The following is a 27,681-nucleotide window of genomic DNA, read 5'->3' as shown; positions in this document are numbered from 1 at the left end:
GCATCTTGGAAAGGAACCAGAGAGTGGTGCCGCTTGATGTATCATCCAGGACCATGTACTAGTGAAAAAACCCTGTATGAGCAAACAGGCTGATGGCACTGACAGATTATCCGTGCTGGGACAGCCCCCTGGGAGCCAAACCAGGACTCCCACCTGAACTGAGCTGGATCCCTCAGCAGTGGCACCTGGGCTGCAGCCAGACCTCAATGCATCCCATCAGCAACAGGATAGCAGCAGGGAGGCCCACATTCCTTCAGTCAGCACCTGAGGCTGCAATATTTTGCCACAAACAAGTGTGTTAAATGCTGGAACAAGTTAAATATAGAACAGCTCTTGAGGAAAATATCCATCTCCAAGGACAGGCTAAGCCAAGGTGGTGTATCCTCAATGCATCTCCTTGTAGGAAAACACCCACTACACCTAAGGGAGGGGTCCCAGAACTTCTGGTCCTTCCAGCATAAACATTAGGGATGCAAAGAAGAAGCACAATGGAAAAAACACACAGCTTCCCTGTGACCTTGCACAGGTACCACCACCTGCAAAACACCTCACACGAGGGCCTTTCCCAGCAAGGGGGACTGCACCCACCTCTGTCCAAACAACCAGCCATCCCTGGGACACAGGGCTAAGAGCTCCCACCACTTTGTACCTGCCATTTCTGCTGCAGCTCCATCCTCACTCTCCTCAGCCTCAGCAGGGGTTTGGTGTCCTCTGGAACCCGCTCTGGTACATCCACCACAGTGACTTCCGCAGAAACTGTTCCCTGTTTTCAGCTGGTTTGGGACCAACAAGAAGCATAAGGCACCTCTTGCAAAGAAAAAGCAGGAGACAAGCCAGAACAGTGACCAAAGCTCCCCTGCACAGGGTGGCTGGGCAAGAGTGGGAGGGGTGGATGCAAGTGAGGCAGCAACACCTGTGCTTGAACCAGTTGATCCCAATTAAGGTTAAATTGTCAAGCAGGTGCTCCTGCTTTAAGTAATTTGCTTCCAGAGGGTTTACCACTATTTTATTCTTTAACAAAGAATATAAAAAGAATGGTTTCATTTTGTGTTAGATAAGCCAAGTTATTCCCAGTGTCATATATGCTTTCAAAAGCAGAAGGGTGTTTTACATTCGAGATGCAGCTTTAAAAACAGCTTATGTAACCAATCACTCGACTGATTTTTGAGCCATACCACTTCTTTCAGACAAGCCTGCTCACACCACCCTCTCTCACAGGCTTTTAAACCTCCTTTTGCTTGGGTTGTCCATGGGATGAGACTGGACCATGGCACACACGGGCTCAGACACATCCTGCAGCCTTTCCTCTTTCCAAAGTCAGAGATAAAGGGAGATTTTAAGAACTACAGAGGAGAGGAAAATGCAACGGAGTCCTGGACCCCCAATCTCCTTACCTGTTACCTGATGGGTGTTTTGACAGGATGCAGAGAGATGGGAGGATAAAGGGAGAAGCAGTGCTGGGAGTCACAGTGGTTTCCTTACATCAGCCTGGGTGGTAGAGACAGGTCCTAAAGCCTTAGAAACCCCTTCAGTGTCAGAGCCCCCAGCCATTTAAACCCCCAAACCAGGTCTGAACATGGAAAGTCAATTTAGACAAAATCTAACACTCATGGAATGATTTTATCATGCTCACCTATTTAGGTAACCACAAATTAACGTCCCAGGCTGTTTTCCTTTAGTCCACAAATTAGCCACAATTTATCAACAGCATTTTGTCTATTCCCTAATCATGGTCTGTTGTCACTTCATGTCCATGCAGCAGCCTCAGGGATTTCTGTGCATGGGGTCAAAGCTCCAACACTCTGGCACACGACATGTGCCCTGGGATGCTACAGCAATGGATCAATGCCTATGTGATTACACACTTTATATATATTAATGCAGTTCAAACTAAACTGATAACATGCAAAATGCCAGTTCACTGAACTTTCATTGAACTTTCCTTACCCAGGTAAGAAATATTACCCAATTCTGAATTAAATTAGAGCTGCCTGGAAGACTGTGGGTCTCTAAATTCTGTAGTTTCCATCAGAGAAAATTCTGTCATGAAAGTCACAGAATGAAAGAACATGCTAAGTTGGATGGGACCCACATGGATCATCAAGTCCAACGCTTACCCCTGCACAGGACCATCTCTGAGAGTCACACCCTGTGCCTGAGAGCATCATCCAAATGCTTCTTGAGCTCTGTCAGCCTTGGTGCTGTGACCACTAAATTATAGTTCTGCATTCGTCCAGTGGGACAAACTCACCATAGGGTGAGATAACATTGTGGAAAGAGTATAATGTAAAGAAGTATAAGAAAGACATAGAAAAGTAATATTTAAACCATTTATGGTTAGAAAAGAAGAACAGATCCTTTGGGACAGGTGTTATACATACGTGAAAGGGCCCTTTTAGAAGATTTACTGATTGAAAAAAAGGATACTCTAACACTTAAGACCTGTAATTCACTGAGCAATAAGCTGAGCAGAAGCTGTGGAGGCTTGCAGTGAGAGAAGAAGGCTCACATTCTGTAAATTGAGGCCAGATCAAATGCATTGAACTTCAGCAGCTGTGCCAATTAAATCTCATTCCATTTGCTGAACAAGAACGTTAACATTAATCACTTTGGCAAATTTCTTAGAATATTTCATGTCACTAAGTAGTTAAGTGATTTTGTGCTTGTTTACAGTGCAGAATAACATTCTGTGAGGCAATATCATCAGTCACTGAGCAACTGTGGGGTGCTTTGGGAACCCTGGGTGGTTCATGGCAATGTGTCTGCAGTGGTCCTTTGGCTCCCACGGGCTTTTTCAGAAGTATCCAACAGATTTTATTTTTTTTTGATTGCAATCATTCTTTGCCATCACACAGAACCCTCAGCACCAGGCAAAGAACAAACCTCTGCCAGGGCAGAAGCAATTTTGCCATCTGAAGCCTCCACTGACATGTCCCACCTCCAGCCCAGCTCATCACTGCAGTTCAGGGCATGGGGATGCAGAGAGTCCTTTTTTGGCCTTATTTATTCATAAATAGGGTCATCTTTGATCAGATGTTGAAGTTTCCAGAGCTGAGGCTTTTTCCTGCCCTGCCTTTGATTCCGGTTCCAGATGACTCATGGACCAAATTATACAACAGAAGAGGCAAATCTCACCCTGGGTTATTCCAAAATGGGTGATACCCAGCAACAAAGAGGGGAGCTGTTTTTCTGAGCTTGTAACCCCACTGGGTGAGTTCTCCTCGTATTTCCTCTCCTTTCCTCTCTCCTGTCCCCTTTTCTTTCCTCACTGCAAAACTACTTACCCTTCTGAGGTGAATGAGGCAAAGTGGCAGCTGCTGCTATAAGGTCCCTGTCCTGCCAAGGGTGAAATCTGGGGTGGAACACATGCCAAAAGATTAAAATGTAGGCTACAAAAAGAAACAATAATAGCAGAAAAAAAATCAGGCAGCAAAATCAAGGCAGTGAGATGTTTTTTTTCCTGTATTGCAAAGGCTTTTCTTCAGCTGCAGGTTCACAGATTTATAGATTTATCAGTTTAAATGTGAATAAAGAGGAGCCAACTGTGCAGGAGAAAAGTCATTTTGAAATAAAATAAGGAATAATTGCAGAGTCCTCCAGCTGCATAGAGCAGCCCACAATATGTCATTATCTGCTCGTCAGGTAATTAAATTTCAGGATCCCACATGGTAAATTTGATGTCATACATTGGTATTAACAGATGAGGCACAAGGAACGTTTCTGGAAAACCAGAGAGCTCAGTGAGATGTATTGTAAGCATAAGGCAAAATGAGTTGGGCAACTTTGTTTAATGTATTACTTTATGGTATTATTAAGAAATATTGAACCCATGAGGATAAACTCTCCTTTTTCGTGCTTTTTCTCTTCCCAATTGCATTCACTAAAAGATTCTGTCTTCTGCCATCTGTGCCCTAAACCAAGGGCTTTCCCACTCCCAAAAGAAATGCTCTTCTCCTGCACCCCAGCAGGAAAGCAGCTTTTAACTTCCCTTGGAAAAGGAGCAGAGCAGAGTCTGGGACAGGATCAGGGAGTATCTCAGCATCAGCACATGTGGGTACCACTACCCCAGGCCAAAGGGCACAAAGTAAACCCAGGCCTTGTATCTGCTGTAATTAGAGGGGGAAAATAAAGTCACTTGGAGTGATGAGGTTGTTCCTCACTGTCAGAAGCCAGTGAAATCAAAACAGACCCTGAAAAGTTTCATTAGTTCAGGTTTTATTCAAATTAAATGATGGGGAATTACAGTGTGATTTTTCTTTCATAATATAAATATGAATGTTTCTTGAGTCATTTGTCGCACTGGACAAGACAGCTGTCAAGAGAATTACTTTGCAAAGTCCTTGGTCCTCCACACTCATGCAAAAAAAATCTTTAATTTAAAAAACAAGCTAAAACAGTCTACCGAGTCATTATGGTATACTGCCAGCCACTGAACCAACAAAGTCTGTTTTACAAAACCAAAAAAATTCACACCCAGGTAAATTATTTCACAATCATTCATTACTCTTAAGGGTCTTCTTATACATAAAATACACAAATTAAAATTCTCAATATTTATTTATTGTCACTGTAGAGGAAAATAATTTATAAACCCATAAACAAGAGAAGAGTAGACAAAAAAAAAGTGAATTAGCCCATATTCAGAATGTAATACCTAGCACACTCCCAACACTGCAGCTTTGAGTAACGAGTTATGCTCATGTGAATGTGACTTGTGGGCATGATGTTAAACCAAGGGGGCAACTGCTTTGATAATATACTAGTAACAATCCCAAAGGTTAATCTAGCTGTTGAACCATCATGTTAGCTTGGTGAACAGGCACTGCACCTCGCTGGGTATTAAGGATTTTGGTCTCCAAACACTGCAAACCAGAGAACAGTGCTGAGCTTTCGCGGTGGTGTCACGCAAACGCTGCCAAGTGTATTTATGGTAATTACATGCTGCACACATCTGTACAAAGAAAGTGTTTGGATAAACTGAATGAACTGAAAATTGGTTTTAATCACCCCCAATTTATCTATTAGGCACAAATGGAAAAGATGGACTCGATTCAAACTTTTTCAAACAACAGCTTGCTTGAGGCAAATCTATCCTGCTTTGCAAGCCCAGCAGCATGTGTATCTACATGAGATGCTGTTGGGGTTTGGGGGCAGATCCCCAGGGTGCATCCTCTGCAACAGCAAAGCCACCTTGGGGAAAACCCAAGGCCAGAAAATCCCACAGGGGTCAAGCACAGGGTGATCCCAAAAAGAAGTGACAACAGGAGCTGAGGAAAGCCTTCGTATTCACAAAGGACCGATGCGAGGAAGCAGCCCGAGTTTGGTGTGTAAAGCTTTTACTAAGCCTCCTGCAACAATTTGGCTGGTTTTGGCAGCCTGGGGGGTTGTGCCCACACTGTTTTGGGCAGAGCATCTCCATCTTCAAGCAGCTCACACAGGAGCCAAGAAAGAGGATGGCTGAGTGACAGCTTGTCCCCCAAACTGACCAGGAACCAAACACATGGCACAAGTAAATTAAATCAGAGTATTGAAATCGTTGTAAATTAATAATCTAAGAGCGTCCTGGTGACTGAGGTAATGGATTTGAATTTATCTCATAATGTGGAGCCCAGTGCTGTCCTTCTCATAGGTTAGAATCAACACAAGAGCCTTCCCAGATCTCAGTTACAACACGGTATTTCTTGTGCAGAGAACCTGCAGAGTCACACCTACACCACAGCCAGCAAAAACTGCACTGGAGTGCATGAATTAGACCCAGAATTTAACAGAAGTGTCACTGACGACCATAAAAAGCGATCCAAAAAAATTATTTAAAATCTGTCTTATAAAAATATTTACAGTAAAATTTGTTAGCGCTAATGCTACGTTTTCAGTCCTAGAAAAAGGCAATCTGTAAAGGATCTGGCTCAGGTGCTCAGGATGAACAATACAAACACGAAACCACAGGCCAAAGACAAATTCCAAAAGCATTTCTGGGGTGGGGTGGGGGAGGTTTACAGCTGGTTCATCACGTGTTAGGGTTGTTGGGATTGCATAGCTGGAAAACGAGGTCACTTGACTTGCATAACACTGCAACTGTTTGAGGAGGAGAGAAAGAAACGTGTCATTTGCCATCGAGGAGAACTGGCTGCAGCTGGGAACAGCATCACTCGTCCCTGGCAAGGGCTGGGAGTCCTGGCCCTGCCCAGCAAGCCACAGGTCTGGGCCAGCAGCGGGTAGAAATGCCATTTTACAATAGCAGAAAAACACCAAAACCTGTTTTCCTCCTAAGGAAAATATCTTATGAATAGATGGATAGCAGGGGATAAAATGATCCCAGCTTCAGGCATATCCACTTTCCACATCTGACAACCATGGCAGATTTCAAACCTTGCTCCTCTCCAGCAGTACCTACTAGCTTTTATCTCCAGTCCACAGAAATTCAGAGGCCCTGAACAGTATTTGCCTTTGCTCCAGTGAAGCCACAGGTATGAGAAGGTTGGCTGGGGACTGTTCCCAACTGCTGAGCTGTAGTGGGGCTCTGCAAGCAGCTCATACAGTAGTTTATTTAGCTTTATGTCTGTACGGATCTAACAAGGGCCATGTGTGTCCAAATGCTTGTCCACCCTTGTCCAGTCACTCAGCCTAACGAGAGATGCTCCCTCTGACCAAAACCTGTCCCATTTTATCCTTTATTCCCATGGGCTGCATCAAAGGGAACCACTTTTCAGGCCAGTGAATTTGAGTCTGTCCAAACTGGGGCCTCATCACCTTCCTTATGTCATCATAAAGATGCATCTCAGGACTCTGATCCTAAGGCAGTTGCAGTCAGGGATACATTCCTGCCAGGATACATTCCTGCCAGCCTCAATGGCTTTTACAGTAAGCAAAACCTCAGAGAAGAGCAGCATGTCATACTATTATTTTGGCACGTTTCACTGTGGATCGTAAAACTCAAAATGTTTAAAGGGTATTATAGAAACTACTAATTTATTTTTTTAATTATTATTTTCAAGACTTCTGAGCTGACATACAGTGGAAGGGTAGACATCAAGAATAATACTGCCTTTTCTTTGGACAGTTTGGCTTTGTTTGTGAAAACAAGAACATCCAAAGAGGAGTGGGAGCTACCTAACATTCCCCATGAAGGCCAGTCCCTCTGTGGGGAGGTGACACAGCAAAGGTAGGTGCTGTTTCCCCCACAGTGAACCCATCTTACCAGGACTGTGTCAACTTAAAGACCAAAGATCTACATATTTACAGAAGTAACCCACTCCTCTGCAAAAGCTGCACAAGAAGATGTAGTGTGGATCCCTCTAAAATGAACTTTGAAGTATTTTTCTTTTCTACTGTCGAAGGTCACGGGGAGTCTTTTTGATAACAGACCTATGGAGACAGAAACCAGCAGAAAAACACTGGCCAGCTGCCCACAACAAAAAGCCTCAGCTGATCTACGGGAGAGAAACAAACAACAACCAAAAAAAAACAAACAACAAATAACAAGAAAAAGCCTAGAGAAAATATTTTTCTTCACTAGTTCCCTTCAGCTGGGAAGCTTCTGGGAGCCCACCCCTGTATGCAGAAGCATGCCAGAGCTCACAAGGAGACACAACAAAGTGTTTTAAAGTCAAACATCTTCTCAAACAGAAAACTTTTAAGAATTTGGTATGTAAGCAAGACAGCTCTCCTGCAGCTGGAGCTACATTTGTCTGTTTTGAATAATTTTATGAGTTCTTCATACTAATAGAGGAATGCCTTCAGTAAGGGCAAGATTAAAATAGCAATTACAGTGACAGTGATTAGTTAATCTCCATGCTCTGAAAGCATTAAAACACTGCAGGTATTTTACTTGGCTCATTAATCCCTGCTTGGGTGACAGAGGGTTCTCTCTGTATGGAATGTCTCTACATTAATGGCACCATAAGGTAGTTTTTAACATCTAAATGCTCTATTATGAAATGGCATCGAGATGCTGGACAGAGCCAGAACTGGGGATTTCAGCACAGCTGAAATGTGTGGGTTGGGAATACTTTCTATTCGAGCAACATTTGTTTCACAGGAGCAACAAACCCCGCGGGAGCAGCATGTGTTTTGTGGGGCTGGGAAGTTTTGTGTGGCTCAGGTGCTGAGACTTCAGTCCCAGGGAAGGCACTGCCCAGCAGGTCCCGTCAGGTACAGCACACAGCATCCATGGCAAGTAGAAAAATCACATGGTATTTATTTCCACCGTAGGACAAGCATTTCAGGGGTACATACAGCAGTCCAGTGGCATGTACAAACGTATGACTGAGACAGCGTCACACTCGAGCCAGAGCACCCTGTTCCAGTCCATTTCTGCTGACTGTTTTTCTCAGTTGGAACTCAGAGATTTCCACTGCCAGTAGTGAAGTCCACCCTCCAGGCACAGTGAGTAAGTAGTTCAACCAACAATGTGCACGGAGCATCAGTAGTGAAGAAATCCAGGAGTGTTCATTTTTACTCACATGCCCAAACGTAGCAGTTTTGTTTCACACAGGTAATTCCGTGCCTGCAGTCCAAGCACAGCGTTTATCTCAGGACACGCCATTGAGAAGAACAGTTGATTGCACCACAGAAAACAAGCAACACCTCGTGTCTAGCATGGAACATGTCCCCAGAGGGCTTTTCACTTGGCTATGCAATCCACCACAGAGTGGATGATGCTTGGAACGTATCACTTGTCATGCTAAGACGTTAACAGCAATGAGATGGGTCAGGTCAGAGGTCAGTCATCTTCTCAACACCACCTAGCTGGATCCACTTCACTTCTGCTCCTCACATTGGCTTCATTGTGTGTCACAAGGGCTTGTGAATCACAGCCACACCTGTTGTAAGAACAGAGAGACAGACACAGTTACTGCAGGAGCAGCTCCTGGACTGCTGGGTGGTTCAGATCACCCTGCAAAGCCAAAGCCCAGCAACAGGCCAGCAGAGAGAGGTATCTACTATTTCTACTGCAACCAACATAAAACACACAAAAAGGTAGGATTAAAGCTTCAGGAGACACAGCCCTCAAGTTTATGCACGAGCCCAGCTGTTGCCAGCTCTCCCACTGGCTGCTTACCTGCGTAACTCCTCCCTGTGCTCATGCTGGTTGGCAGCAACGTCCACTTGTCCGTGCTGGGGTTGTAATATTCCACCGAGGCCAAATTGCAGGAACCGTCGTCGCCTCCCACCACGTAGAGGAGACCATTCACCGCACACACACCTCAAAGCAGAGCACAGACGGTCAGACGTGGGCTAACTCACCCCCCACAACACATCTCCTGCCACATTCCCGATCCATTCCCAAGCAGATGCTTCATCTTCTGCTTTTGTGACTCCCAACACCAACCACTCACACCCCCAGCACATTAACTGCATTAAAAACCTCACAGACGACTGAACCAAACGCCGCAGAGAGGCGTGTCCTGGTTACCTGCATTTCTTCTGCACATGTTCATGTCTGCTACTTGCTTCCAGGTGTTTGTCCCCGGGTCATAGACTTCCACACTCTTCCTGACCAGGGGGCCGTCGTGGCCGCCGGTGGCATAGAGGAGCCCGCTGAGAACACCCACACCTGCCAAGAGAGCCCAGAGTCAGCCAAACCTGCAGGGGAGAGGGTTGCACACCCCCTGCTTCTCCTCCTGGGGGCTTGTCTTGGCCTCTCCAAAGCAATTCCAAAACACAGGTCACGTGTGCCTCAAGATCACCATGGACAACTCCCCACCCACCCAGACTGACTGATGAATTACAGCTCCACCAGCCACACCACCCTTTGGGGACAGGCACGCTGTCACAGGTCTGTCACCATCATCTCTCTCTTCTCCAGACTCTCCTAACTTGCTGCTGCTGGGTTTGGTTTTGACCACACATCTCGCTCTGCATCAAGAGGTGCTGAAATCCCAGCATGGGACTGGGATTTATGGTTCACCTTTGGCAAACACATAATTCATCTCTAACTGCCATAAATATCCACCTTACTGGGCCAAATCCTTGGTCTGGTTGAGATACTCCAACATGCATCACTTGGGAAGGGGAGACCAAGTCCCAACACACATCCTGGCTCCTGAGCTGTACAAGGTGTCTCCCAGTTCACTGGAAAATGGGAAGTCACTTAAATGGGGAGTAAAGCTTACTGCATCTGATCCCAGCAGCACCTTGGCATTTGACTATATTCAGCTGTTTTATTTTATACTTTTAAGAAATAATTTAATTAGTAAACTAATTTAAGCAAGTAAGAGAGTAAAAGAGTCAGAAACACTCTAAAGGCTTTTCCACCTAAAACTGCTCTTCCTGTGCAGTGAGACAGGCACAAACAGATAGGATGTTCCTGCCAGGAGGGGGAAGAGAACCCCAAGCTGGTCCAGCAAACCCTGGAAGTGTTCAAAAAATGAGCAGATGTGGCACTTGGGGACATGGTTCAGCAGTGAACACAGCAGTGCCGGGTTAATGGTTGGACTCGATAATCTTAAAGGTCTTTTCCAATCTAAATGATTCCGTGGTTCTATTAAACCCAGACAGTGCCTGCACACCCCCACAGCCCCACTGCCTGGATTTGGGCCACCCCAGGGAGTTGGGGACAACTGTCCTCGTCCCCACTAGATGTCAGCACGGGGCCGGCAGCGCGGTGTCAGTGATGGAGCTGTGCAGCAGATCGTGCTGCAGCACCGCTGGGGACCAGGGGCACAGGGCAGTGCCCTCCCAGTGCCTGCTGGAGGGGCACCTCGGTGACGCCCAGAGCTCGAGGAGCTCAGCTTTCAGGTGGGGAACAGAAAACCGCGGAGCAATTGGGCAGGGAAGTACAAGCACTCCTAACAATGGAGTTGCCAATGGGGATATACCGGCAAAGCAGCTCTCAGAGCAGTGCTTCAAACAGAGAAAATTCACTAAAATCCATCTCACTACAGGCACAAACTGTTTTGCTGTCTCAACGTGCTGTAAACAACATGAGATGCTCATTCTGTTCTCCTGTAAGGCTGTGCTGGGCTAGGTTTAAGCATCAAGCAGATGCTACAAACTTCTTCCAACTGAACCAAGTGTGTGTCCAAATTTGCCTCACTTGGAGTCACAAAAAAGGTATTGGGGTGAGGAAAGGAAGACAAGGTGTAGAGAGCAGCCTCTCAAACTGCTCAGCTCAAAAGGGAACCTCCCACCCCAGCTTAACCTGCAGGGTCATTTCAGCCCCAAAGGGCAGCCTCCAGGCTTGGCTGCCTCTGGGTAACTGCACAATTTAACAACAGGGAGGACCCACAGCACACACTGAGCAATAGGACCAACAGTGACAAATTCCCTTTCACCTGAGGTTGATTTTAAATGCAATGGATAAGAGCTCTCACCCCTTTCAGAGAAGAACAGTCACAAAGAAAAGTCCCTACCTAGCCTAACACAATGTAGTAAGTTAGAAATCATCAAGACTAGAATATAATCTTTTTATAACATGTCCTTTCCTCTAATCCTCCAGATCAACTCTCGCCAACAAAAAAATACACTAAAAATTAGCTTAGCAGGGGCAATCTGAGATGAATTTTGGTCTGCACATCACCCAGTGATGCAAAGGTCTGCAAAGCACCCACTGGATGCTTGCAGGAAGACCCAAAATGGAAATCCATCCGACAAACCCCAGTGATAGGAGGTGTAGCTTGGCTTTCTCATGCTCAGCTGACCCTGCAGCTGGTGATCTGGGGAGAGAACTCTTTGCTTTCAAGTGAGACACATCTGTCAGCAGGGCTACTTAGAGACACTGAACATTATTTCATTCATCCAGAAACTAATCACAATTTGGCAGATTTTGTCGAAATCAGGAGAGCTGCTGAGGGCTTCCAAGCCATTATGGTTTCACCCCTCATGGGAAGGGGGGCAAATAACAGGTTGTACTTGCCAGCGCAGCCACATTTTTTCCTTCCCTTCCACGAGCAGAGGAGAACTGAGTGCTCATCTGCTCCTTAGGACACTTCTGGGAGCCAGTACCTGCCCCGCTGCGCCGAGTGCTCATGTCAGCAACGTAGGTCCATTCGTTGGTGGCGGGGTTGTACTGCTCCACAGTACTAAGGCACTGACGGGACGCTCCATCGTAGCCCCCCACGGCGTAGAGCTTCCCTGGAACACACACACAGGGCCATTGGCATCGTGGCTACCACTGACTCATGTTACCATCACACCTGACAGCCCCAGGTGAGGATCCTGCCTGAGGGGAGACGTGCCTAAACCTGCTGGGCTGTCTGGGGAGAACCCGGAGTAGACTCACAGACCTGTTTGTAAAGCTGGTAAAGCTGTCAGCTAAGACAAGGGTACAACACAGCAGCTTAACTAGAAGCCAATAGCCCAGAGGGTTTTCCAAATTACTTGTTGGCCCAGGAGAAGAGGTGACACCAAAGTGTGTTCTGCTGATGGAGCGTTTCCTCCCGTTCAGGTGCCACAAGGCAAGGTGTGCTGTCAGCACTGCACATTAATTACAGTATCCCACGAGCAATAAATAGGCAATAGCCTCTTAGAATAATATAATACCTGCAAGGTAACCTAGACCTGATTTTGGAGAACTTGGGCCAAATCAAAACCCAGCAATGCTGCCAGCACAGCTGAGACCAGCCTGGTCACTCTCACCAAGTGATGAGAACACAGGAGATACCCCAGGACACCCTCACAGCACAGTGTGATACCCCAAGGACACCCTCACAGCACAGTGTGATACCCCAGGACACCCTCACAGCACAGTGTGTCCAACCCTCCCTACCTCAGCTTAGGGAAAGCTGAATAACAAAGACTTTCTGAGACCAGAGGAGCACAATCAGATATCCTGGGACTGTATCACACATGAAACAAGGCTGATGCTCCACCATGTCCTTTGTTCCAGGGCCTGACTGATACTCTCTCCTTGTCTCCCTGTATCATCTATCAGCCTGTTTTGTATTTAGGCAGTAAACTCTGGACAGAGAGGGATTCTCCTTACTGAAGTAGCTAGCACAAAGGCATTCTGCTTCAAGTTCAGGTCTCTTAGATGCTACAACAAACAACCATTAATAAAGCTCAACAGATATCTAGAAAAATTCTAACCTAAATTTTTGAACAAAACTCAGAAATAAGACCAATTTTCAATCCATAACAGCAGAGTCTGGCCACAAATGAGCTGTGCAACTCTTTGCATGCACAAGACTCCCTCCAACAGTTATCTTTAGTTTTGCATTCTCCTGTTTCTGGATGTTTGCAGGGCTCCAAGAACAGGCTGGCTCTTTTTTTGCTCCCTCAGGTTCACTCATGGCCTCCTTCTCAATCTTCCTGTCTCTGTAAACATATTTGTGCTGTTGGTCTGACCCACCTGGTGTTAGTCAATGAATCAGGCAAGAGTGCCAGACCAAGCAAGGCAAGATAAAGTTCCCTGGCTGGCATCAATTCTTAGGTATTGTCAGTATCCACAGAAATCAAGTCAATTTTTGTCACATTCAGAGAAACCCTGTGGATTAACTGAAGGCTGCAGCTTGTTCCCTACACCAGTATGATCAGCTCTTGTCTCAATCACATGCCCTCTTTATTTTTTAATTATGGACTCCAACACGTGCAACACTTATTTGCACTTTCAAACAAACCAAAGGAAAAGGATTTCCTAACTCTCCTGTAGAAAATCTTCTCGTAGAAATGGATCTCTCATGTCCATACCTAATATTTGTTCAGCATTCAAACCCCTTTAGCAAATCCCAGCAGCCCAGTGCTTCCCAAACATGGGCCAATTTTGAAGGAGATGGTTCTTAAATATGCAGATTTAAGTTAATCACCACTATTTATTCTGACTTTTATCTCCTTCTCTCTTCTCACTTAAACACACTTCATGTTCATAAAAACATTCCATGTATTTCCCATGTTCATAAACACATTCCCATGTATTATATGACACACACAAGTCAATCCAAACCACTGCAAAGCATGGTTTGTAACAGTGCTTGTGCCAGTGGCTGCTCTGCTCTGCACTAACTGGAAACTGCCAAAACCTGCTAAAGATAACGTCAAATAAAACCTTATACTTGCTTCAGAACAGATTTCGTAAAGGAAGAAATGGTTCCTACTTAAACTGCTCATTCTCCTGGATCCAAACCAAGCTGCTCAGCTCCAGCTCCCTCGAGTGTGGTGCTGACACAGAGGTGCCAGCAGCTGCCACCCTCCTCCCCAGCACCCTCCGCTCCCACCTCGCTCTGAGCCGCCGCCCCAGCCTGTGCTGCTGCCAGCCCCTGCTCGTGTGAGAACCAGAGCACAGCGTGCCCTGCCTGATGTCAACAAACACAGGTTTTAGCATTCCTGCCAACCCACCAGCTTGGGGCTGTGGGACAAACTGTGTTCCTGTTTCTGAGCAGATTTTCCGTGATGGGAATTCCATCCACGGGAGCAACGGCATCCACTGCACAGCAGCACTGGCTCTCACCAGCCACAGGCAGCCCAGGAAGAATAAGGTTCCAAGAAACCTGCACACACCTAATGGCATTCACAGGAGGCATGGGCTGGTCTGAGGCTCTTGGAAGGCTACACATGATTTTTCACTAAGATAAAGAGGAGAATGGAAAAAGCTGCAGCAATTACATCATATAACAATCAATCTTTCCCAACTAGTTGATGGAAAAGCTCTTGCAGTTGCCTCCTACTGCACTTAACCATTCAGGCTTCTATTTGACACAGGAACATTTGCTTGATGGAAATGGCTGCTGATTTTCTTACCCTCCACAACTCCAACTCCAACACTGCTTCTTCTTGTGTTCATGGGAGCCACAAAAAACCACTCATTGGTTTTATAGCTATAGGCCTCAACTGATGCCAGACCTAGTTAAAAAGGGGATACACAGGTTTTCTAATTAAAAAAAAAGAGAAGAAAAAAAGATTGGTGTTGCACTTTCATCTGCCTTCCGCCTCCTCCCAAGCCCGTAATTCCCGCCACGCTCCTGCAATCCCGTTTTCTAATCCCTTGCCTTTCAGGCTGGGACCAGCATCTCAATGCCACTTCTTCAGCAGCTGGAAAAATGCTACCCCATCACCCCTGCCCTGGGACTGCTGCCTCTCCAGTGTGCTGGGGACACTGAGGTGGAGCAGAGTCCAGATTCCAAGCCCCAAAGCCCCACATCCTTTCAAGCATTACAAAATGTCCATGTAAAGGTTTAAAAGTTCCCCCAGACCCTGCTGCACTGTACTCATCACCAGCTGAAATACTTCAGGGCTTAACCAAGTGGCAAAGCTTTACAGCAGAGGCAGAGGTGTGAATCTAAACATGCAGTTATGCCAAGACACATCCCAGGCGCACACACCCTGTAACGTGCCTTGCTGGTATTTTATTCGTGTCGCTATGAAAAATTTCACTGAAACAAGGAAAAATCCCTTTTCAGTCCAGAAAAAGCATATTCATACAGAGAACGAGACTGAAAGAACTGTATCACTGAAGAAAACAACTAGGGTGAGATGCTTTGCAATTCCTGATGGCTCAGAACATGTATGTTGTTGGTTACAACACGCAGCAAACCCTATTTCTGGCTCTTCCTCTACAGGAACCTCACTAAAGCCCTGCAATCTTTGCAGGGCCTCTGCAAACTTTTTTTTTTTTCAGGTCAGGCAGTGCCTGGTTTTTGCTCAGCCACCTACCAGTGCTGCCATCAAAGCCTCCCACTGCATACAGGAGGTCATTGAGCACGGCTGCCCCCAGAGTGCTCCGTCTCTCCTGCATGCTGGCTATGGATGTCCACTGGTCCTTCACGCCGTCGTACACATCCACCGTCCGCACCCGCAGCGACCCGTTAAAGCCCCCGACAGCATAAACGTTGCCAGCCATGAACACCACCCCTGACAAGAGAGGAGAGAGGTGTCACAGCACTTTTACAAACAGTTCTGGGAGCAGGTGCCCTGCCAGGGTGTGGGACACGGCCGGGAGAATGTGGGCGCGGCTCTGGCGTTTTCCGCGGGTTAAGGGCGTTGAAGCCAAGTGTGATAAAACACATGGGAGGGGAAACGCACATCAAACCATGGCAGCATAAGGCACAGATGGATTTCACACCTGAATGAGTAATTTTGTGAGCCAGAGGGAACACCAAATGGCGATCCACACTCTGTCAGATGTTTTCAGAGGAACGCTCCCAACTCGAAGATCTGCTCTCCGTCACCCACTCCTCAGCACCAAGAGGGACTGACTCAGCTCCTTGGATTTTCACTAGGATACCAGCAAGGCAAACTGGATCCCTGTGGGCTGCCAAGCCAGTGGGATGGGAGGAGGAAAGGAAACGCTGATAAAGGAGCAGCCAGGAAAGAGAGAGAGATGATGAAGGGGAGACGGTGGCTATGGAAGGTGGGCAGGCAGGATCAACCCCTCTAGAGAGGAGTTCATCCACCTGAACAAGAAAGGGAAAACATCTGTAGGGAAAGAAATGGCAAAAAGAAAGAGCTATTTGAGGCCAGGGGCACAAAGGAAGGCTGAAGGGATGGCTGAGGCCATCCATCCAGTGCTAAAGAGCTGCATGAGGAAAACAAAGAAGGTGGTAGCAGAAGGTCCCGTTACCTGCTCTGCATCTCCGTGAGGGAAGCTCAGCAACCTGATCCCAGCGCTCCTCCTCAAAATCATAGCACTCCACACTGCGAATGGCTTTGGGGGCCTGCCCACCCACCACGATCATCACCTGGGGAGGGAAGACAGCAGATAGAAAACCTCAGACATAACCCTGAGCAGCTGCTCCCTCCAGAGAAACCATCACCACAACCTAGTCAAGAGCAGCTGCCCAAAAACATGGGGCAGGCCAACTAGAAGCCTCTGCAGCAACACTTATTTCAGTCAATTCCATTTCAAGGGGGAAAAATTTATCTCCAATTTAATGCACACTAAATAAGGCTGCCTCCATTTTTACCATGTCCAAGGTGGGCAACCTGCCCAATTTCCCCTTGAAATACAAAATCTTTTGGCCCCACAGCACATGAAAGACTCACTGTAAAAGCATTTTTGAGTGAAGAAGATTCCAGCATAATTTCCACTGCCAGCCCACTGTTTAGTCATTATCTCCCTGGTGGTGCTAAAAATAATCAATGCCACTGAGCAAATAAAACCTGACAGCTGTGTTGCCACCTGTGGGGAAGGCGACACTCAGGGAAATCACCAGCACTGTGACCACCTGGGGTGCTCAGCTGCTGAAGGAAGGGATTTGTCAGCTCCATCAAGGCTTTTGTCTGCCACAGGTATTGATGCAAATTCAGGAATTAAACCCTAAATTCCTTACAGATAGGGAAGAGCTGTGTGAAGGGGATCAAGGGCAATCTCTGGAGTTCAAGAACTGCTCTGCTGAGTCAGGCTAAGGGTTCATCCAGCCCCGGGCTCCACCCCCAGCAATAGCAAGTGGTGGACGCTGGTGAAAAAGTGAGAAGGCCAGAATACCTGGAGAGCATGCAGTGTGTTTCTTCACAAATCTGCCATGTCTGCTGCCAGAAGACAAACCTCCCATGGGTTCAGGAGCCTGCAGCTCATTCCTCCAGTGTGCATTGCTGCTGAGCCCCAGCTGGGCACTGCAAACCAGCATCAGCACAGGCAGCCCCCAAAACACCTGCACACATTTCCTTCAACCCTCCACGGCTATCGAGGGAGGATTTGCTCCCTTATCACAGCAAATCAGCAGGAGCAAACACTACCCAAGACAATCTGATTTTTACAAGGCCAAGGAGCTAGAAACAAGATAACGAGGCTTCAAATATAGACAAAGAGTAGATTGGAAACTGGTTTTAGCCTCTGCAAGGCAGTTGGGAGTAGCTGAGGGGATAAGATCATCACTTCAGGTCACTTGGGTAACGAGCTCAACTCCCAAGCACAGTTCCTTTAAAAGCAGGACAGCGATTTAAAGAATTTGGAGAGTATGAAAATAGTAGCCTGTTTGATCTACAAAGATGAGAACGTGACATTAGAAAGCAAATTGAGTCTAAATTAACAGCCTGACTACCAGTTGTGTAACAGTCTCCCATGGAAAGCTGCAGAGCTTCACACGATTACAGAATTAAGAGATTTCGTGGCAGACGATAATCCCTCATCAGCAGGACCAACAGGCCAGATGAAAGTTTCTCAGTAAAAGGATTGCTGAAAGATCATCACCTTCTTCCCTTTCTCCACAGTTCAAAAGAAGGGAGGAGAGACCTGCAGAGGATTTGGGTTTGTGCTCACGGGTCATACTATAGAGGCTGTTGAGAACCTCTGAACTCGCTGGTTTGCTGTTCCTTTTATCCCTCACTCCTTTAATCCCTGAACAAGGGACATGTCAGCCCTTCATGACACCCCCAAAGCTATGTTCTACCAACTTCATCTCAGCGATAGCAGAAAGGGCACAACACGCTGACACATACAGCAGAACCACAATTTCTCAATGGACAGTCCAATACCTAAACATCACAAACAGCACAGATCTCATACACCATCCCACAAACCAGCCCCCGCACCATTTGTGCTTAGAAAAAATTACACACTGTGGTTCTGCTGCCTTAGAATCTCCAAAATGCTTATGAACAACTCCAGGGACAGCCTGTTGAGAGACATTGTGCCAAACTGTGTCTATCTCTGGGGCACAGGGAAAATAGTTTCTGTGGTTGTTTTTTTTCCTTCACTAATAAAGTGGTGGCCAGAGCATCACACGCCTGCAGGATAAACAGGGGAGCAACAAGGATTATTTATTCAGTTGCTGCTTTGAGTCAATTGAAATTCGCTTCAGACTTCCTGCCCACGGGGCTGGGTGCTGTTCTTTCCCGATTTCCTGGCTTCTGACTATGGATACAGGAAACAAAAAGACACCTACTGTGACCCTCCTCAGCAGGGCTCCTCGACACCTCAGCCAGCCCTCTCAGCACTGCAGCCTCTCTACAGGTCAGCGAGTCACAAAACCACTTGTGGTCGACAAAATGCTTCAGCAGTAGAGATGCTGCTTCCCCTAACGATTCAACTACGTTTAGCCAACTTAATTACGTGTCCTTGCTGGGCACAGGCAATGCCAGAAGAGGGAGTAAAACACTTCAAAGCACGATCATGGAGTTAGGAAGAAGTAGCACAGCAAGCTCTCGAGCTCCTGTCAAAGACAGAAAATGCCACCTGTAAAGCTGAGTGAGGTGACACGAAGTGACGAGCTCTGCTTACCTTTGGCAAGCTAACAGGAGTCCTGGGCTTTGTTCTGGGGTTCTTTATCAGTTGCCTTTGATCCAGAGGAAGCAAATGATACTTCATGGCCTCGATAAGGAAGTCTTTACAGGTGTTGTTATTCTTGATTAAAGCTTCTTCTTCGACTGTCTGAGAACACACACAAAAGATCATTTAAACTCTAGTACTTGGTGGCACAGGTCACAAGGAGCTTTGTGGAAAGGACATGAAACCTGGAACTTCCCTTCCAAAGTATCAACATTTTAAAAAAAATGCAGAAGACAAACATAGACTGACAACTCTTCCCAAAGAAAAACATCCAAGCTTCTCCCTGTTTTCCAAGACCACTCACAAAGAGTGAGTTTTTTATCATTCTCTGCCAGACACTTAACTCAGCAGAGGAGAATTTCACCAGGAGTCTGGGCACAAAATAAGTAATTTCTTTTATCTGAGTCAGAATTTTTAAGGAGATGGAGCATTTTTTATTCCATCAGAAGATACAGCTGAGAGAAAAAAAAAAGCACAAGATGGGTTCATCTTATGAATGCCAATTTTTTGCCAATTGTATTGATTTTTTTAGACACATGATAAAAGCATAGTAGTCAAAGAGCCCACATGCCAGCCCCTTCTTTGGGGATTCTAAGCTCATTATCAAGGCCCAGATCCCAGGAATTAACTTAGGAAGAACGATCTCCAAGTCAGACTAAGTCAGAGAGCACCTCACCTGCCAGTCACACAGACCCATATCTTTATGCAGAACACATCTTTAGCCAAAATTATCACATGTAAAGTTAAATTTACCTGTGCATGAGGGGGGGAAAAAACCTACACAAGCCTGTAATACCACCACCTGGGTATTTTTGGGGTAAAAAATCACAAGACAGTAACTGCTCAATGCTTCCCCCAGAAGCATTTACAAGAAGGTTTCTGACTGAGAGCATTGATTTCAGAGTCCACTCAGTTTTTGCTTTTATTCCTCTGTTTACAGACTTAGCAACACACCAAATTACCCATCTCAGACACAAACAGCCAAGCCATTGATTAAGGAGCTACCAGCAGCTTAACTGCAATTACTGAGGACTTATTTGAGGACTTATTTGCAGACTAACCTGTACCAGGTAATCTCTGGGCAAAAGGGGCAGGCGAACATGCTCCATCAGTTTAGCCATGTGCTCCAAGCGAGATTCCTTCTCATAGTTTATCCAAGAGATAACTGCTTCAAACACCTACACAGATAAAGTACAATTGAATGGGGAAGAGAGAACTGGCTTGCACAGTCACCTACCCAAAATCAGAAGCACTGTGATTTTACAGCATGGAAGGACGGAGGTGCAAGATCTCTATCAAAAACAGATGAAAGAGTCGTGACTGTGCACAGAGCACAAGCACCACTGCAGCCAAGAGCTGAGCTGACCATGCATATTAACAAGTAACTTCCCATCTAGATGTGCTGTATCACTCCCAAAGCTAAGTGCATGTCCAGGACAATCATACACCCCTTGGACATTAGGATTGGAAGGCAGCCAGGAAACTTAATGAGCCTGCTGACATTTGCACTGGACATTATTCATGAAATCAGCCACAACAATTACTCCTGATAACAGAGATCTCCCTCCCCAAGGAGCCTGGCCACGCAGTAAGTCACTACACTCGTTTTTAATCACTGCACCAGTTCCACCCCAGAAACCAAGAAGTCTTGAGGACAAGTTCCCCACACACCCAGGACAAGCCCTGCCTGCAGCCACGGAAGCTCTGCACCGTGTGCACTTCGCTGCTAAAAATACTCGGATACTCCAGCTGGAAAACAAGAGCACACTGGGCTTCTGGTCTGAACCAAATTCTAGTTGTACTTCCAGATCCAGCTGGTTCAGATAAGCATCCAGACCTGGGCTCCGTGACCAAGTGCTCACAAACAGCCCATGGGCAGGCGCCAGCAGAGGCACAGGCAGAAGCGTCCTATGTGGGCTCCGGTATGAATATGCATGTGCTTATATAACTGTGAGACTCACTCTCAGAAGAAAGGCCTAAAAATGTCATCGGGAGTGGGGAAGGCTCTCTGAACAACCCAGCAAGGCAGGGAGAGGGGCTGGTGCAGTCTCAGATGCCGCACAGCAGGATCTGGATCACTGCAGTGGAGTTTCCCCACAGAGGCAGAATTAAATTCTGATCCGTAACTCAGATCTACAGACAACATTCTCCAAGTGCTCTCACTGCCCAGGGGGCTGAGCAGAGCTCCTTCCCACAGACCCTATCTTTTTTTCCCAAAAAAGCATCACTGGCCCTTCGTCCCAGCACACTGGGCAAGTGCCCTTGGTTTCAGCTTCCCTCTGGGGTCACCAACTGGTCAGGCCAATTTGCACAGATAATTTTTTTCTTTCTTTCCATCCCTCCCACCACTTCCCAAGAAACCATTTTGTTTGGTCCAAGGTCACTAATTTGACTAAATCAACCAGAACTGAGGGCACCATCTCTCGGCCCCCTATTGTTGCTGGCAAACAGGAGGTCCTGGCAGACACATCCTCCCCACGAAGAAGAGGCAGAGCAGAAAGGGGTTTCTTCCTCTTGGGCTAAACTATATACTTTTAAAGAGCAGTAAAGCACCGGCCTCATTTCCTGTGCCAACAAAGCTCCTGCTGAACTGTTTGGAATTCAGGACACTTCGATGAGGATTTAAGCAACACAACAGGGAGCCTGTAATCAAACCCCAGCAAATGCTGAGGAGAATAACTACTGCAGAGCCTTTAAGCATTTTAAAATTAAAATAAATAAGCAAACAAACAATTTAACTTCTATGAGGCCTTTAAAGTAGAAACTGGGTTGTTATGAGATCTTTTTAATTGCAAATGACTGTGGAAGGAGGATAAAGCAAATGTTTAGCCGACAAACAGGCTTTTCATTAACCTCTTCTGCACTAAGGCTGAGCTACAGGACAGGTCACAGGGCTGGGACAGCCCATCTGGACAAGATGACACTGAACAAGTCTAAAGGAAGGTGAGGCAAATGTCACCAGGAATAAACTGGAGACCATTCCTGAGTTAGGCAAACACCGATGCTTCCCTGCTGTGCCTACTCTAAAAATAACAGCATTAAAAAAAAAAAAATCAGATTCTGGCACCTTCCGTGAGCTCTGACTCCTAATTTTATGAGAAAGGGGGAAAAAAAACTTAATCCAAGACAGCAATATCTCTATTTAAAGGCCACATCTGTTTCCACCACTGCTGTGCCCTCCCTGCACGTGCCGTGCCCACTGAAGACCCCGAGCAGCTGCTGCTGCTCCCCCAGGAGCCAGGATCCTGCTGCCAGGGGGGATGGACCAAAGCAGTTTTACCCACACAGCTGGATTTGCAGCTGAGGTAGCAGCTGGCACCTGCCTGGCTGTAGGAGCCGTACCAAACCTGGGAGAAGCAAAATTCCAACTCTATGGAGCAGAAGGGTAAAAGCCTGGAATATCCCCTCTCCTCACATCACCTACAGAAAGAGCCAGCCCAGATGTTTTCCCAGTCTCTTCAGCCAAAAATCCAGTTATTAGAGACTCCCAGGAGTCAGACCATGCATCAGCTTCTGCTGCATGTCAGCGACGTGAGACAAAGAGTCAGTTACTGCACTCTGTGTAGAATCCACAATCCAAAAATCCCAACCCTTTTAAAAATTTCTTTAGCCACTGCTGTGAGCTGGCAGGAGCCCATTCTCAAGGCCTGAAAGCCCCTCCATTTCACACATCTTTAGTAAATGCAAATAAACATGATTTTTATAGGGATTTTTTGGCTTGCAAACAGTGTCATAATTAAAGAACCAATTAGAAAACATTAATAAAACTGTCTTCCAAGTACTCAGCTATATCAAAAAGAGCAGGCAGGGACCAAAATAAACCTTTGCCCTGTGCTGAAAAGGCCTGTACAAGTGCAAAGGCTGGTACAACAAGGGGGAGGAAAGGAAGGAGGAGAATCTTTGAATGGTGGGAAAATTCTGTCATCATTTTGCAATTAAAATAGATTTTTGTGCTAGCAGACAATTTTTGTAGTCCTGATGGCCTAAGGGTACAAGTAAGCCAAATTTGTGGAGACAAAAATATATTTTATTAGGCCAATTGGTATTAGCTGGGGGGTGGCAGAGGAAGGGGAGAGCACTCAAGGTCCTGGGCACAGCACACGTGCCCTGGAGCATTCCAAGGGCAACACTCCCTCCCTGGTCCTGGCAGGACTCGGCTCTAACACTTCCCAGTGACCCAGGGATGGTAATACTGTGAATCCCAGGTTGCAGTCCATGTAAGAGTCACAGTGAGAACAGGAACAGGAAAACCTCTTGTGAAATCTGGCCGTGACAATTCAGCTCTCAGATGTTTGAACTATTTGTCTACTTAAAAAACACCTTGTTGCTTCCAAGTAGTTCTCTCTCCATCACCTGTGCACACAGATACATATGTGTATGTAGACTGTTATACACACACACTTGCATATACTTTTATGTATTTTTTTAATAATATATAACTCAAGCATTAGCAAATAGGAAGAATATAGGTGAGGAAAATGGCTTGTCTGTCATAAAGTTAACAAGGAACAGCAGTCTACGAGCCTGTCCTCAATTTCTAGCACTTCTTTGGACTCCAGAACATTTCATGTTTATGTTCCATTCCCATTTTCTGCCTCTCTCCTGTTATTCAGATCTGTTGTTTTGAACATACAGCTCATGCTTACATTTCCTTCCACTGCCCTGCATCCTCAACTTTTACAATCAGCCAAAGAAATACTGGGTTTGACTCTACAAAGCTCAAATGAGGGAGGGAGCACTTTGATTCCTCTGGGCACAAGGCCAATAAAAGCTTTTTAACAATGCTGCACAGGACTGGAAAAAATTGGTTACTAAACTTGCACTTCCCTTTGCAGGCTGCTGGGCTCATGCAGAGCCTTTCTGCTGTGAGTTGGTGCCGTTGGTTTTTGCCCTCTCTGGCCCTGCCTGTGTGTCACCTCTGAGCACCCCACGGAGCCTCTGAGTTTGCAGGCTCAGCATCTGAACCGAGCATCCCTGTGCCCCCACCTCACGTGGTGCAGGTTTTCTGGGAAGTTTTACCACCCCTGTGTGCCCCAGCACCCGTGTGTTTGCAGCCCAGAGGGGCTCAGCAGGAGGAGAGCACACGCCTGGATGTGCAGCCTGAGCAGCAGCACCAACACACTCAGGTCCAGCCTCGTCCCACCCAAACAAGGGTCCTGAAGTTACAAACCACATCATCCTCAAGCTCTCCTGTGGTCTCCCACAAGTGCCCATTTACATCTAAGGACATGGTTTAGTGGTGGACCTGGCAGTGCTGGGTTAGTGGTTGGACTCAACAGTCTTAAAGGCCTTTTCCAACCTTAATGATTCTGTGGTTCTACAACCTCCCCACAGTGACAATTCTGGGGTGAGCTGAAGGACTCAAGGCACATAGCTGTCCCCAGAAACCTGCAGCAGGTCATACAAGAAGCTCACACCAGAGAAAGGCTGGATCTGGAGCTCACCAAGCACTAAAACCTTTAGTCACCCTCCTCCCCAGGACTCCAGACTATACAAGATGTGCTGAACATTTCAACCACAAAACAGTATCAACCAGTGCCTTTTTCTCCCCTCTTCCATTAAAAACACTGATGATGTTAGAAAAACGTTTCCTTCCTTCCTTCCTTTTAGTTGCAGATCTCCTTTTGTTGTTCCACCCAACATGCAACAGAAGCCAATACTCCTCCCTGGCTTAATGAAATTCACCTTCTCTGTGGTTTTGCAGCAGGTAATGAGTGCTTTACACAACAGCATATGGGAGTTTTCCAGGGAGGGAAGGTATTTTGTTCTGACCCCCAGGGCCTTTGGAAGTGATATAGATCTGAGAATCATTACTTCCTTCAAAGAACAACCAAGTGAAGGTCATTTTTATGTGTTTCTAGGAATTGCATTATTTTAATTTTCCTTTCCACATGATCTCTGTTGCAGAATGGCCCCTAAAGAGCATATAATGAGAACATTCCTGGTGTAAGATCTAGAAACATTCCAGCATTGCAATTGCTATGCAATTTACAGTACCTTTTCTTCAGAGGAGACTGTGAGCTTGTCACTTGATATTAAACTGCAAACCTGGTCCAGACTAAGGCTAAGAAATTCTTCTCCTAGCATCACCTCAGGGAAGTGCTGCTCTGTTCAACAAATGAAAAGAGGGAACAGAAAATTATAATGAAATCCGTGTTTTCAGTCAATGGAAGGACTACAGCATTCAGAGAACTGCTCTCATTACAGCTCTGGGCACCCAAGACAGACCCACTGTGGCTGCGTGGCGGAACACAGACAGAAACCAGAGAGAGAGCTGCAGAGAGAAATCTCATGTTATTTCAAGCAGCATGAGCCCCAGGAGACAATTTCATAAATGACATCAAAGTTTCTGAAAAGCCACTAAGAGTCTTCCAGTGGCAAATAAGATTAGAAGTGGCAACTGAGACAAGTGTGAGTGCCTTTCTAAGGCAGTAAATTATCTGGCCACCTCGAGATTCAGTTCTTGCCCACTTCAACAAGCTAGACAGCATCAGATCTGCTCAGCACCTGGATGAGAGACTCCACAAGGGTCTTGGGTATTTGCACATATTCCAAGGAAGCCCACCTTTAACATGAATCAGTTTGGGGCATATGGTCTGCAGCCAATACTGAGGAATCCCAGGGCATGGAGCTGAATCTGTGTGTCCAAGGGCTACATGGAGAGATGGGTAAGGGGCATCTTCATCCCATGCACTCCCATGGGATCAGCTCTCCTCTCCTTCCACCTTTTACTTCTTTCCCCCAAACATGTAAATGTACCCTTTCTCTTGCTCCAACCCCCCAGGACCCACCTTCCCCAGCAGCTTTTCCCCTTTCCACTTCAGCCCACAATTCTACAAGTTCCTCTTTCTCCCTTTTCTGCCTCCAGATCCCTCCATGCTGTAACTCTGGGAGCCACTTGAAAACAAAATGCATGTCACTGATTATAATCCCAAACTGGAAGAATTATGACTGAGGATCATCAAATCTGTCAAGATCTATATTGAGCCAAAAGGCACAGGAAATAATTACTTCCTAAAAAATAATTTCTAGGTCAACTGTGTCATTAGCCAGTTGCAGGTAATTTTAGTTTTGCAAGCATTTCTTACATATACTGCCAATTTAATCTCACCTGCCATTTCTAAGTCCCATTTATCTTTGGCTGAAATACAGAAACATGAAGCTCAGTCACTTTATCTGCAGCAGCTTTTTTCAAGCTCTAATCCTGCAGCTTTGCGAAGTTCAGACTCACGTATCCAAAAATCTCCCTCTGCAGGAAGATCTGCTTCGAGTTCTCACATCTGCAAAGTGCTTTGCCTGTCAAAAAGCAGCACCACAGGGACATGAGCTGGCATATCTTCTAGAGAGGAGCTCTTTGGAGATGGCACCTGAATGACCCCTCACCAAAGCTGGTGCTGCAGAGCTGGACTCTGGACTTGGACTTCCCCAGTCACGGACCCTACTTGGTGTAATGGGGACCAAAACCCCACAGCTAAGCCAAAGCCTCTGACTAAAAATAGCAGTATGTGGATAAAGCTTAATACTCTGTTATGCTGGAAGTATATATAAGATCTAAAGAACTCTTCTGGCCTTAAATACTCGAGAGGCAGGAAACACTCCCCACACAGTCAGCTGGATGCACTCTGACTTCTGGACAAAATCTCATAGTCATTCATTCTGGACTTGCATCTGGCAGTAGAAATATATTTGATCTCTTTTATTAGTTGCAAGCAAGTAAGAATATTTACTGATTTTAATAAAGTAACTGGTGCCTGCATCAAGAAGGCTCCTCCATCTACTGAAGTGATGCACTGGCCAGAACTAAGCATTTCTCAAGTAACTGAGCTCGTCCAGACATGGAGTCTTGAGTTTGGGGACCTTCTGTCTTGCTTTAAGGCTGTTACATAAACAACATAGTGAAAAGAATTTTAATGGCATTTTTATTAATGGAGTTCCATTAACATTACATGGACTGCTGTACTAACTGGGACTTATGAAGGCCAATAAAACAACAAAGCAGACTTTCTAATTGCCAAACAACCAAATAAATATACAGTGAATGCACTGCTTGTTGGGTTAAAGATTAAACAGGGCCTGGAAGCAAGGATAATGAGATATTACAAGCAAGCTTTTATACAATTAACCATTCCTTCCAGGGTACCTTTTCCTCCAGGGGATAATACAGCCAGAGCAGCTGAAAAGGTTTTACTTTTATTTGCAGGAGAATAGGGGAGGACTCGGTGGGCACATTTTTATTCCACTGAGCCTACTTATGGTCCAATTAAGGACAAAACCCGTTGACAAGGAAAATTTTGCAGGACAGAGCAGGTGCCCTGGGAGACAGCAGGTGTATTTATCCCCATACAAATCACCAGAAAAGCACCAAAAAAACTGAGTAGAGAAAACCACCAAAACAAACTGAGTAGAGAAAACCACCAGCTTCTCCCGAGCAGAGGTCAAGGGCAGCTCCGCCAGAGGAGACTGGAAAGTACTGGGGAGTTCAGGGCTTGGGGCTGCCTGAAACAGCTTTACATTTACAATGTAGAGGAGAAATGCTGGGA

At 46.1% G+C, this 27,681-nt stretch overlaps 1 protein-coding gene across 5 annotated transcripts in view; it reads right to left on the bottom strand.

The window, feature by feature from the left end:
• Positions 1-4,198: 4,198 nt before the first annotated feature.
• The window catches only part of LOC127473877 (kelch-like protein 3), a 62,075-nt gene continuing 38,592 nt past the window's right edge, over positions 4,199-27,681 (bottom strand). For 4 of the 5 annotated variants that reach the window (XM_051794054.1, XM_051794055.1, XM_051794056.1 and 1 more), the window contains 10 exons: positions 25,139-25,248; positions 20,203-20,319; positions 19,094-19,243; positions 16,496-16,613; positions 15,589-15,786; positions 14,677-14,778; positions 11,947-12,075; positions 9,416-9,556; positions 9,062-9,205; positions 4,199-8,822 (listed from right to left, as the gene is read on the bottom strand). In XM_051794054.1, coding sequence (XP_051650014.1) covers positions 8,794-8,822; positions 9,062-9,205; positions 9,416-9,556; positions 11,947-12,075; positions 14,677-14,778; positions 15,589-15,786; positions 16,496-16,613; positions 19,094-19,243; positions 20,203-20,319; positions 25,139-25,248 — 1,238 coding nt within the window. In that variant the 3' untranslated portion in view covers positions 4,199-8,793. Of the gene's footprint in view, positions 8,823-9,061; positions 9,206-9,415; positions 9,557-11,946; positions 12,076-14,676; positions 14,807-15,588; positions 15,787-16,495; positions 16,614-19,093; positions 19,244-20,202; positions 20,320-25,138; positions 25,249-27,681 lie in introns of those variants that run through there. The other variant, XR_007905615.1, reaches the window with a different exon arrangement.

This window comes from Manacus candei, unplaced genomic scaffold, assembly GCF_025592945.1.
Source record: "Manacus candei isolate 608988 ecotype Guabito, Panama unplaced genomic scaffold, ASM2559294v1 h1tg000037l, whole genome shotgun sequence".
NCBI lineage: Eukaryota > Metazoa > Chordata > Aves > Passeriformes > Pipridae > Manacus > Manacus candei.
Note: the sequence above shows the minus strand (reverse complement) of the source record. Positions and strands in the feature narration are given on the sequence as shown.